This window comes from Poecilia mexicana, unplaced genomic scaffold (genome assembly GCF_051168715.1).
Source record: "Poecilia mexicana isolate PSO_F unplaced genomic scaffold, ASM5116871v1 scaffold_14, whole genome shotgun sequence".
In the NCBI taxonomy this organism is placed as follows: Eukaryota; Metazoa; Chordata; class Actinopteri; order Cyprinodontiformes; family Poeciliidae; genus Poecilia; species Poecilia mexicana.
In genome coordinates, this window is record NW_028263383.1 from 3,354,962 (window position 1) to 3,369,010 (window position 14,049).

Consider the following 14,049-nt stretch of genomic DNA (forward strand, 5'->3'; position numbering starts at 1 on the left):
CTTTTTCAGCTTTCTTCCAGTATTGCCCTCTCTCAAACTTCACTGATATAAATTCAGAATTTAACATTTTAAAATTCCACCTTTCTAAAATTTAAAAGGCTACTCATACATAAAAAGTTCTGAGTTTGCATGGCTAAATATATGTCTTCATGACTACTGTATTCAGTCCAGTATCAGCATCTTGACCAAGCATTTCAAACGATGAACTAAGAACATGAGATTTGTAAAGAGGAGTTTTGGCAGAGCATTCTGGGAGTTTAAGTCTGTTTAATGAAATGAGTGAAAGCACAGCAACCTGTCATGTTGGGCTTTTAGCTGCAGACTGAAGCTCTTGATTTAATGCAGGTGAGCAATCTCACTCCACAACAAATTACACAAATAAAAAAAAAAGAAAACCTGTGGTGACATTCTGCCTTTGAACCAACCCTGCATACATGGCTCCTCTAATTAAAACCTGCCAAGACTTGAATTCTTGGTATCAAATGAACTGGGACACAGTGACATCATACATTTCAGTTTATGACCCAGTTTCCAGCTGAAAAGAAACAAAAGTCTTTATAAGGAAAAGGGGAAAAACTGAAGTGCCTGAAGGGCAGGATATCCAAGAACAGTAACTAATAATAATAATAATAATAATAATAATAATAATAATAATAATAATAATAATAATAATTATTATTATTATTATTATTATTATTATTATTATTATTATTATTATTATTATTATTATTATCATCTGGTTGTATGTTATTAACATACAATAATAATAATGATAATAATAATAATAATAATAATAATAATAATAATAATAATAATAATAATAATAATAATAATTATTATTATTATTATTATTATTATTATTATTATTATTATTATTATCATCTGGTTGTATGTTATTAACATACAATAATAATAATGATAATAATAATAATAATAATAATAATAATAATAATAATAATAATAATTATTATTATTATTATTATTATAAAAGGGTGAGGTTAGAGCGCGCTCTTTGTCTCCGTGGGTTATTTCGTCATGATCCACGCATTCATATGGAAATGAATACATCTTTTCACATGTCTGTCAAGTTTTGGATTTTAAAATACTCGACTGAGGTCCAGTTTTCCTTACATTTTAAGACAGGTTTACAAGAAATCTAAAATATCTACATGTCAGCCACTGAAATCTGATAAGTTTAGCTGAAATACTGTGGAAATTCACATGCATTTCCTATAATAGAGCCGAAGGGGACTGAAGTACGTTTTTTAATTTTTAATTTTACATTCAACATTGTTGAATGTAAAATGACTTTGCTGAATCAACAAAGTCATTCCATGCAGAAACTGCGTGTCATTTAACCTTTTTCGTAGCTTTATGTGAATTTATTGGCGTTAACGTAATTTGTCTTAAAGAAATAAACGAGAAAAAACATTAAAAACGACTCGAGGAGACACTGAATGCGCTCCCGCAGCGCGCTCCTTCACTGGCGCGCACCCGGCCGGTCTCACCCGATCAGTGGTTTTTCAGGTCACCACTTTGCGCACAACGCCTGGTTTGTTCCCGCTGTCGGCACCTGCAGCAGCCTGGGTGGTACTTCTCAGGATGCTTGTGAAATAATTCAATTTGGAGAGGCACAGGAATGTTTTGTTCTTACATTATATTATACTACGAGAGATTTACGTGACATTAGTAATACGGGAGGACGGGAAATAGGGGTAAAATACGTTTGTTTCTCGGTCCAAACGGAGGACTCGACAGTCATGCTGACTATTCAGATTCACCTTAAACCAGCAGAAGGAGGAAAAAAAGAAGAACGAGTTGAGTTTTGTTCTACACCGACGGAACCCGCCTACTTTTATAAAGCTTCGGCACATTTGCCTCATAGTCGTTAAATCCATCTGAGTCAGGAGCAGCTCACGGTCACATCACAACTCTCAGGATTTTATTTATTTTTATAGTGTTTTTCTGTTTTCTACTCTTCTTTTTTGTTCTTGATTTGTTGGTTTTCACCGATGGCTAATAAATCCGGTGTTCTTCATTCACTGATGCTGATCTTCATAACCTGGATGGGGAACATGCGCTGCTGTGCAATCACAGGTTAACATCCTTTAACATGATTAAGAGAGCTGTAGTACGCATGATTATGTCTAAAATGCCGTTGTTATGATTAAAAAAAAAGAAAGGACAGAAATGCTGTAGAGGCTCAATAAGCGGAGATGTCCTCTTTATTTTGTAGTGGATCCCCCCGAGGATCTTGCAGTACTGGACTCTGGTCGCCTCGGACAAATGCAGATTACTTGGAGTCCACCAAGCTGCCTGACGAAAATGACCGAGTGCCGTCCTCAGTACCAGCTAGAGTATTTCAACACATACAAGAACAACTGGGAAGTGAGTGCTGATCCCATTTCCATTTTCATATATACATAAACTGCAATATTTTTTGAAATGGTCATTTTATAGAGATTGTTACAGAAGACCCAAAATTTAGAGTATCACATCTAAATTTGTCCAACCAAAAACAGAGGTTTTAAGCACAAATGCCAGTTTTAAAGTATGTACATTTCTATGCATTCAATACTTGGTTGGGTTTTCTCCTGCATAAATTAATGCATCAATGGCTGTGGTTTATTAGTGCGTTGGTGTAATTAAAGCCCAGCAAGTTCTGCAGGAAAATAAAACTGCTTGTCAGCTGGGGGAATTTCTTGGTATTTGGCTGTGTTGAATGTGGACTTTAGAAAACCAGCAGATGATATGGAACCCCAAACATGCAACATTTGTAGCCCATGTCTAGTATTCGTCTGTGTCTGGAATGGATTTGGCAATCCTCCCAAGGTTGCAGTTCTCTCCTTGTTGCTGGTGCACCTATTCCTACCAAGCTTCTTCCTTTCACTAAATTTTCTGTTAATATGCTTGGATACAAAACTCTGTGAACAACCAACTCTTTAACAATGACATTTTGTGGCTTACCTTCCAAGTAAAGAGTGTCAGTGACTGTTTTCTGGACAGTGGTGTTGAAATTGATTAGTAGTTTCTGGAGTATAAATTGTTGTTACAAGTTTTTTATTAGAACTTCTTCAGGCTTTGCAGGTTTACAACTTCATTCGCTACGTGATGATTCACCACTCTCCTGCTGAAGAGCCAATCGGTGCAGAGCATCTGAGGCCGCAGGATCTTATTTACTTCATCCTTGATCAGAAAACAATCTGATACAGCGGCAAAATCAAAAATAGGGGTGGAAAAAATAGAGAGATGATACTGGTGACATTATAGACGTACCCCACAAAAGATAATCAAATTTTAGATTATAGATTTGGATATGGATGTGGAGATTAAAAATAAGATTAAAAAAAAGGGACAAAGTGCATCTAAAATAAATTTGCACCTCTGTTTTGGGTCCAACAGAGCCTTGGACTGACTTTCTGGATATTGATCTTTAAAATAATGCAGTTAAAAACGATACATAAGTTAATTAAATGAAAATATTTTGGAGACGCAGCGCTTAATTGAGTGGAAACATTTGAATTGCTTAATGCTATAATTTAATGTCATGTTGTCATTTTGGCTCCTTGAAACGTGATCTTGTCTGGCAATGGAAAATTACTCACACTTGTTTGGGCCATCAAGAAGTCATGAATGAATGATTCCTTCACAACCTTGTCATTAGTGCTGATCTGAACCAGGCTGGCTCACAAGCATGCTGTCATACAATTGTTTCCAAAGAAAAATGACACAATAGCTAGATGACGCATGGTGCAAGTAATCAAGACTTGTAATCACTGTCAAGGACGATAATGGCACAGCAGTACAATATTGGAAGAGACTATTTCATAAAGCTCTACTGTCAAACCTGTTTTGAACAACCGTTTGAAGGATTGGCGTTGTAACTTTGAGGTAAAGAAAAATAACTGGATATTCGCCACTTCAGCTGTTACCTTCTATAAAAAGTACAAAAAACTCTTTGCTTTGCTGCCAATTGTGGACTAAAGGCCACTCCATCAAACCTGGAGACAGCTAACACTAATCCCTTTGGTTCAACTGTCTTTGCACGTAAACGTACACCAAGTGTTAAAACTCTTCAGGTGTATGTCTGATGTGTAACAACATGTCTGGATGTTTGGCTTGGCAGATTCTCAGAACCCCGAGCAGGACCTACGGCGCCCAGTTTGACCCGTCCAAAGACGTCCACATAAGAGTTTACACCATCCTGAATGGAGAGTGCACCAACAACACCATGATCATGAGCGAAAACTGCACTGAGATGATTCTGAAGCCTCCCAGCACAGGTCAGCTGCTAAATGCGTGCTTCATGTCTGCAGCACAAAACGCTGTGCTTTGCAGACGCACCGACACACCTTGAATTTGATCACAGACATTGTAACTTGACTGCATTTCATTGTGAATGTATGTAATAGACCAAAATATATTGGTGCATAATTAGGAAGTGGAAGTAAAAAAACATTTTTAGCAGATATAAACAAAATGGAACAATTTGAGACAGACTCGAAATGCTGTGGTGGAAATTGGACGCCTTCAACACAACATTCCCACCGTTTCACATGCCACATGACGGTCGCATGCAAAACATGCGACCGTCATGTGAAACATGAAGCGGGGATGCAGTAGAGACCGGGAAGCTGGTCAGAGTCGATAGAAATAGATAGAAATGAAATATTAGGTTGAACTCTTTTGCAAAACAAAATTAGCAAAATAATATTGACTGATTATTGGACGATGAATACTAATATTCTGCACTATTTTGTGATTTCCTTTTTCCTTTCCTTTTTTAAATCCATGCATCAGTTTTCCAATTAACTTCACAATGATGATAATTTCTCACGTAAAATCTTACAAAATCCAAAGGTATTTCTGGCTGTAAGTTTTAAGAGACATTTGCTGTGTGCCTTTTTTTGTTATTGTGTTTAGGACTTCTGGGTACAGAAGCCAAAGCGTTTATTTGCGTGTACCATAATATGGAGAATCTGGAGTGCAGCTGGACACGCGGCCTGAAGACACCACCCAGCGCACTGCAGAATCTCTATTTCTGGTACGTAACCTGCTTAAATAAGACAGCTTTTTGGCTGGATGCTAGCTTGCTCACAAATAATTGCTTTTACAGCTAGTGGTTCTCGCTAGTGAAAAATGACTGCATACGAACGTTTTGGAAACTTTCTGAATGTGACTCATCCGTCATGCCCCACAAGTTCTTCCACTTTCACTCCTTCATTTTCCCACCTTACACCTCAATACTTGTCTTATAAATCACTGCAGGTAAATATTGTACTTTGGCGGCAACTCTTTTGTTTTATTAGTCATAAACATTATGTCCTGGATGAATGGATTGTTTTGTTTGTTTTTCTCCCAGGCATAGGTCCCTGGATCAGGCAGTTGAATGCCCCAGCTACATTTTGTCAGGTGGAGTCAGGAAGGGCTGCAACTTCCCAGGAAAATATCTTCCTGAATTCACTGACATCTACTTCTGTGTAAACGGCTCCTCCCGTGAAGGGCCCCTGAAGGCAACATTCTTCTCCCTGCAGATTCAAAACCAGGGTGTGTACATGACAGCTGCCATGCAAGCTCCGTGCTAGTTTAGTATCTCATCCTGATATTTTGATTCTGTCATTGTTTTTTTTTCTTCTTCTCCTTCTTCTTCTTCTAAACCAGATTAGGTTTTCCCTCCTTTCTCCTTTGATGATATGTTGTACTTGGCTTTATTGTTTTTGCAGTGAAGGTTACAGCTCCAGATAAGCTGCATCTGCAGACGAGTTCTGACACGGAGTTGGAGTTTCACTGGGAGAATCCCACTGGGAGGCTTCCTGCACACTGCCTGGAGTGGGAAGTGAGACACCATCATGTGGGGGCTGATGGAAAAATATCTTTGGTATGGTTGATCAGATAAGAACCTTCTGATAAGACTCACTGCATCAGCTTATATGTTCTTTCTGGAAATCCTGTTGAAAGATCCTGCACAGGTTCAGCACATTTCTATTTGAATGAACTTGAAAACGTATTGCTTATACATGCAGCATTAGAGCGCTGAAATCTCATGTAAACTGTAGCCCTCAGCGTTTGGTCTGCAGTGCATTTTGAAGAATTTTCCAAGCTTGAGCCACTTTTAAATTTTTAAATCACATCAGATACTTGTCTTTAAGCTCTTAAAATGACATTTTTTCATATTACTTCCCCTTGTGTCATTCATTTCTTTTACTTGTTTTCCTGTGTGACAGAACCACATTCACACCGAGAAGCCCAGCCTGACTCTGCCTTTCAGCAACAGCAGTAAGAGAAACTGCTTCAAGGTTCGGTCCAGACTGAACTCTTATTGTGTGGACCAAAGCTTCTGGAGTGACTGGAGCCTTGAAACTTGCCATCCAGGTTAGTGATTCTAAAAACTGTGCACCCATGTATGAAAGCCTATTTAGATAAATAAAAATAACAACAAACAATCTTTTTAAATGTAATTTGTGTTATTCTTTAAGTCTATTGAGCTACTGTTAAATGATCCAGACAGATGGAGTCTGAGGTACTAAAACTGAGAAATATCCTTTTAATGTAATGAGCTGCAACAGACGCACCTGATGAAAATTGTTGTGCATAAAAATGGCAAGATGGACGACTATCAATGTTGTGCTGCGGATTTTTTATTAAGTCAAAGTGTAAAATACTCCTCTAGACAGTTAGATTTACTGCTCTGCAAAGATGAAAATATAAGCATTTTAAATCCATGGGAAACATTTATGTTTTCTGGAAATAAGCCATTAAACGTTGAATGGTTGCTACCAGAGTGGGTTGATCTCAGAAAGTCCCAATGACGCTGTAAACAATATTTGCCCTAAAATGATTTAGGATTGAGCATAAATATAATTTTCCCTACATTTACTAAATCTGCCAAATATCTGGGTTGGCTTCTTTGGGGTGATTCTCTTTATAATAAATCAGAAATTTGCTTCAGTCGCTTAAATGCGATCTGTTTTGGGTTTAACCGTTTGTGGCTACATGGGGCAATGCAGCAAAATTCTGTGTGAAACACCTGAAGTTGAGTTTTTTTTTAAGGTTTTATTGTCTCTAGTGGCCTTTATTTGAAAGTGGTTTGACAGGAATGTGGCAAATCTTACCAGGCTGGGACTCAAACCTGCAACCACTGGCATGAGAACTAAGGCCTTTATATGTGGGTTGTGCTTTGCCCCTGCGCCACCACAGCACCCAAGTTTTAATTCCTCTACGAGCCGACAACCTGCGGCTGTAAGGTTTCAGATTATTGTGGTTGTGTGATGTAATCCAGCATGTTATGTGAACTTTTCTTACAGCACCACCTGCAGGTGGTTCCCTCTTTTACTGGATCAAAATCTTGGATTTCCAAGGCTATTGAAATGAATATTTTACACTTTGATCAGGCTGATTTGCTTTTAGGTTTTTGTGGATTTTGTTGCTTAACTTGTGTTTTTAATCAAATATTATAATCAAATATCTCTTTGTAACAAACCTGGTTTTATTTGCTTTTGTTCTAGATGTGGATAGCAGAGAAACCACTCTGGGACGAGAAATGAATTCTGTGTCGATCTACATCTACATCGCTGTCGTCATCATCGTCGTCCTGGTGGTGTGTCTGTGTGTGTGGGCAGCAGTCAACATGTGAGTTTAAACACACACATGCACGCACGCACGCACGCACACACAAACGTGATTCCAGGGCTTTGCAAAAGGATTGACAATATTAATAAGCACGAACAATAGCTTGCTTATGTTTAGTAAAGGTTCTTAACTCTGTATTCCTCTTACTTTCTTGTGAGTTTATATGTTTTAACTCGAAGTGCAGCGTTATGCTTTGCTGTTGTTTTCTAACATATGATTTATTTCTTTGTTTTTCATTCTTTTTTCATATCTACCAGGTTTATGTCTAGACTAAAATTTGTGCCCATTGTTGGAGCAAAATGAGCTCAGTCTAATTGAGAATGGAAAACATCTGTAAACATCATTCTGTCAGAGATTCTCTATAGGAGCTAGCTCTGGACTTTGACTGGGTCATTCTAACAATGTGCTTTGTCTTGACAGGTTTATAGTTAAGCATAGTGCAATACTCGATCCATTAAGATGTCCAGAACACATTTTATTGTTATTATAACCTTGTGATCTTTAATAATAATTGGTTGGAAACTGACTGAGCACAGATGCCACATCATCCAGAGTTTTATTTCTGAAAGATTTAGAAAGTCTTACATCATTTTCCGTTTGCTTCACAATAGTGTGCACTAGTTGTTCTTGGTAATTGAAATGAAAAACCCTGCGAAATAAGTTGAAGTTTGCAGTGATTAAATGTGAAGGAGGATCGTTACTTTTGCAGAGCAACAGAATATAAAATAACCTAAAGACCAAACTGTGCTTTCATAACAGGAGGAAATCAGGACCACAGAAGAAAGTGGAGTCTCTGCTTCCCAAGCTGCTTACCAACAACTTGAGTCAGAAAGTTTCAAAGATCTACAGCGGCAAGAAAACCTGCGTTGATGTTGTCATTTAAAAACATTTCAGAACTCATCATTTTTTAATTCTTTTTTTGTTCGTTATTGTTGCACTTCTGCTTATGTTTGACGCTGCCTGTCCAGATAAGTTAATTGCTGTACTACTCTGCACAGCGTGTTATTTACAACACTGTCTAGCATTCAACAAATGTGTTAAACAGAACTAGAAAGCTATTTTAGAGACAATAAATCAAGAGTTTTCGGTTTATTGTGTACTTTTTTTTTTTTTGCCAAAACTCTTGCTGGAGGATTAAACATTCTGCAGTTACTTAACCAGGATGTTTTATAGTTTGCCAAATCTCTTGCCAGGTGATTTACATAACAGAAGTTCCAAAATTGTTGCGTATTTTATATACATGTACATTTATGTATTTTATCATGTTATTTACTTGTTTAATATGGGCCTCAAACCTTGCCAGAAACCTGATAAAACAAGTATTTTTTTATGTAACTAAAAAACAAAAACAAAAAAAAAGAAATGTGATGGTTCAGAATGTATTTGTAACCGTCTCTGTTGCACACTTTGAACCAGAGAAGTTTTTAATCACCAGCCTAGTATTTCTAATGCAACTGAAAGTGTAACATGACCAGAAGAAATGAGTGTGTCAGTGTTTTAATGCCACAAACTTTGCCATTTTTGGGGAATTGACCCCAACAGGACTTTTACCTTGGTTGCTTTATTCCGGCACAAGCGAACGTGATTGGTGCCTTGACAGTAAGAGTTAAAAATCACCACACTCCCTCCTGGTTTCATTTGAATTTTAATGCTACTTTATGTTCTAATAACCTGAAAATGTAAATAGAAGTATATGAATGTATGCCTTCATATTCACAATGCATCTTGGTTTGTTGCATAATCAGATTGTGGGAATAAATTGTTTGTTTCTATATTTATCAATTTAGCACTTAATTAAGGAGTTTTTATTTATGCTCCTATGCTACCTTTTATTGAGAGACAATTTAAGGATGTATTTTTGTCCATGTTTGTTTTATGTCGGACATATCAGTAATTTTCAGATGTGAAACATTTTAGATTTTGTTCGACAAACAAAGTTGAGTTAATTTTTTTTTTTGGTCAATTTGTGTCGTGGTTTGCATAAAAAGGAAAACACCAGATATATATATATATATATATATATATATATATATATATATATATATATATATATATATATATATATATATATATATATATATATATATATATATATATATATATATATATATATATATATATATATATATACATATAGATATATATATATATATAGATGCTATTTTCTCTTGATGTAATTAAGATGTAATTAAGAACCTGACATGTCCTAATACCCACATATATGGAAGTGGGAAGAAAATATGACGGTCTGCACATAAACATCTGCTTTTGTGAAGCTTGGAAGAGATTTGTATATATTGCTTTTTGTAACCTATTTTTAATAAAGTATGAATAAACAATATATATGGTATTTCTCAAAATGTTAAGTTTTGATTTTTAACTTAATACATGTAACGAATGAAAAAGAAATGCAGAACTTCTGATGGATAACATCTGCTAAACTTTATACCATCTTGCCTGATTGACACTCGTCTTTCCCAGGATCTCTTGAAGACAAAACACTGACAATAGAACAAGCAAGATGTCTGAGTCTAAAATGATAAAGCAAAAGAAAGTAGATCAGCAAAGTAATTAAACAAAGCATGATTAAACCCAACCGTGGCTAGGATGACAAGGGATCCCAAAAAAGTAGGGAACACTTAAAACAAAAAGTAAAGACAGTATGCAAAACAAACCAGGTTGACAAAATATGCATATTCAAACATAAAGAGTGCAAAGATTCAAAGTGTAAAAATCAAATAATGCCAAGGCAAAGTACTAAAGTACAATCCTGCTCCTTCTGAGACAGTTCCTTGCAAGGAGGACCAGGTACAAAAGCACAACTAAGTAGTTTGGGGATGAAGCCTAGGCGAGGCACGGACTGCAGGAGGGCAACCTGAAGGCAGCAGGAGCCAACGTCAGAACGCAACATGAAGCCTCAGGAACTGGTAGTGAAACACGTGAGGTCAGCTGGAGATCAGGAGGGAGAAAACACCGGAGCTGAGAAAGTTGGGTTTTTATTATCACATTTGAAAATGTCTGCTTTTGAGAAAAAAAAAAAAAGCAAAGGAATGCTGGTGTGAAGCCCTTCTCGCGAACAGTAATTTCACGACTCAGTAGTAGCGATCAACAGGAACGCATGTTTCAGTTTCCACAGAAAATGTTTGAGGCCAAGAAAAAATGTAAACTCTCTAGAGCAAGACTATTTCCTCTTTCTTCACTTTCTGCAGAGATAAACTCGATATTGATTCATTTTGAACAGTACATGCAGGAAACCTAATGAATTCTTGTGCACGTAAATAAAAACTGTTATAGTAATTTTTTACTTTATGTTCTTCTCTAATCACTTCTCTTTTATTTGTAACTACAAGTGGAATAATTCTCATTCTGTAAAGGCAAGAATTAATTACTGTAATTACTCCCAATGTGGATAAAATATGTAATGGGTAACAGTAAGTTGTGTGTGGGCTAATAAATATATTGAGAAGATGGCAATGGTAAATTAGGACCTTTGGAGATACATAAATAATGTCAGACGAGAATCCTCCCTTCGTCTGATAAGCCTGGCAGGAGGGATGCATTTCTCCTTGACAAGGAGCCAAACTCTGCAGCCAAAGCAAAAAATACATTCCAGAGAAAAATGTAGACTGAAGAGTTAATGAACTGAGAATATCTTTCAGCAGTCTGCATGGCTGCATGACGAAGAAAACCAAAATAAACAAGAACACTCCACACTTTTAGTGGAAGAGGAATATTCAGATTTTTATACAAAAAATCTCAGCTACCACTTTCCCTGGCTGCTGTAATTTGGCTTAACTTTATTACATTGTATAACTATGTAGATTTGATTAATGTTGTCATGAAAGCCAGATAATTTGTTGTTTAGAGTTTTATATATGACAAAAAAGGCTTCCAGAATAGGTTGTCAGAAAATTTAGGCTTTTAATTGCGTTTTAAAGTAATATTTCAAACTAATTCTAACTGTTCTTTTTGTCAGATTTGAATGTCTTACAAAGATAACCGAAGCAAATACAGAAATAAGAAATTGAAGAAAAGAAGAAGAGTCTTCGACATCAGACTCAAAAGGGATACAAGACTTTGAGACTCCAGTGAATCATGGTGAAAGATATTATCTAAAAATGGCGGACAATGATGCCCAGCTCTTTCATTTACACTCTGAATGAGTGTTTGCTGCTGATGTATATTTCTGACCACGTTATAATAACTTAAAATAGCAAATAAGGTAAATTTGTTCCAGGGACTGTGTATAAAGAGTGACATCTGCTGGCCAGAAATCAGTATTGCAGTTCTGTTGCTCGAAGGGAAATTTGAATCATGGAAAATTAAAATGCATCACATGTGCAATAATATTTCATCATTTAACTCAGAATAATATACATTTAAACTGGTAAAACATTTTCAAAAAAGATTAATTGGTCAAATAATTGAAAGGAAATAGAGAAATCTATTTCTGTTTTGTTTGCTAATCATAAAAAGATGCCTTCCTAAGATTTATTAGGAGCATTTTAAGCAATCTATAATGGGTTAGTTTTATTAAAAATGGATTTGTAACTTACTCACCAATTCAATTCAGTTAAAAAAGACTTTATTGATTGCAAAGGGAACTTTGGGATGAGTAAAGTCATATTAATTCAAATTCTTCGAAAAGGTTTTGTAGATTGTTACGGCTTTTGGCAGGACGGATCTTTTGCAGCAGTCTGTATTACAGTGAATCTGGAGAGGCCTCTGACTGAAGACACTGTTTTCCCATGATAAATAAAATCCAAAATTGTTCTCTGTTTTACCAGTGTGTTCATATTAGTTGGTGGAAATCATAAAGTTGCAGACTTTAAAGTAGCCGCCTCAAACCACAGACGGGTTTGAGACGGTGAATGTTCTTCAGCGTTTAAGTGCTTCAAGAAACTTCAGTAATTAGTCTTTAGCTGTATGCTGTTTAAGTAGTTGAGTCAGATATGTTGGATTAAGGACACATCGCCCTCGAGGAATAAAGATTAAGACACAAGTTTCAATTAAATTAACTTAAAATCTTTTACAATACCTTGTGAAACATTTTAATGCTTTTATTATGATTTTATGTCAAATGTTAAATAAACTCCAGGGAATCACATAAGTTTAACTGGCTGGTATAATAAGGATACATTAGATGATCCACTGGAAGGTGACTGGAGACACAGTGGAGTAAATAAGTGTTTTCCGCTTCCTAAAGGATGAATATGTGGAAAAGTTCCACATTCCCTTGTTAAATATGGTGATTCAAGAGGATCGTCCTGTACGCATCTCAAATACATGTCCAGCACAAACCTGCTTGCTGCATGATACTTTCTCTCTCTCTCTCTCTCTATCGTTGAGAAAATAACCATCTGGCTGTAGGTTGACCACTGCTCTGTGTTTGATCCAGCATTTATTGACATCCTCAAGGTCAGCCATGGCAGCTGACTGCTTCCCACACCGGTGTTGTCAGGTTCACACAGCCCTTTTCTTCTGATCTCTGCTTAGGCATGGATTTATTTATGGGCTTAGATAAATGGTAATAAGAGTTTGTGGATAAGAATTGTGCTCACGCTGCGATTCGTCTTATCTAGACGCTGTAATACAAAGTGGAATATTATGCAAGATATTCAGATAATTTTATTACACCTCAAGAGATAACACAAGTTACATGAGTGCAGGATTTGTACCATTCACAGCCCCCAGTAAAAACACATGTAGGTTAAACGGGACCCTGGGGGCTGCAGAGTGGCGATAGTAGAAGAGAAGCAAGTAAAGTTATTTGGGTTAATGTGTAATTTTGGCGGAGCCAGTCTTGATAATAGATTGGTAGGAGGGTAATGTACAGCCCAGGTGTTGCTGCTCAGTCAGTTCATCAGCCTCACAGCTCGCTGGCTCTCATCTGCACAAGATGAGAGCCTTCATGAGGATCAGCAGCGCTGGACGACTGCAGGTCTGATCTTTAGATTTTATGCTTGTTTTCAGAAAATCTTATGCTTGGGTAAAGCAATGACTTTGTTACTCCTCAGGTGACGGCATGCCAGAGCCGATGCGTCTCTGACCCCCGGGTTCAGTAACTGGAATCTGTCCCTGCAGGGTGAAAGCGTGCAGGGCCTGGCTGGTTACTGCACCCAGGGGCCAGGCTAATCTTCACAGGACAGACTCCCTTCAAATTCTGACTAACTGGATTTTGCAGGATTCACCATCTACCTTAAAAGCTTTGGTCTGTCCCACTTGCTGCCGAGCTGCAGTGGTTCTGCTTATTTTCTGTCGATAAAGAAAACACTGTCAAGTAAAATATATTCAAAATGAGCAGAGTACAATAAAACAAAACAACTAATACATAAAAACAATATACCGAGTACCGCTTCAAGCTATGGTAGAAACAAAGAAAAGAAGATTAACAAATGTTTCTCTCCCAGGACCAGATGT

At 36.8% G+C, this 14,049-nt stretch overlaps 1 protein-coding gene across 1 annotated transcript; it reads left to right on the top strand.

Annotated features, from left to right (window-relative positions):
- The first annotated feature begins 1,531 nt into the window (after positions 1–1,531).
- On the top strand, positions 1,532–9,989 carry il13ra2 (interleukin 13 receptor, alpha 2). The gene is made up of 9 exons (XM_014985110.2): positions 1,532–2,097; positions 2,237–2,388; positions 4,127–4,283; positions 4,924–5,044; positions 5,363–5,547; positions 5,724–5,878; positions 6,225–6,372; positions 7,506–7,629; positions 8,389–9,989. The coding sequence occupies exons 1-9, from the start codon at positions 2,013–2,015 to the stop codon at positions 8,510–8,512; spliced, it is 1,251 nt and encodes a 416-aa protein (XP_014840596.2). The 5' UTR covers positions 1,532–2,012; the 3' UTR covers positions 8,513–9,989.
- Positions 9,990–14,049: the final 4,060 nt, after the last annotated feature.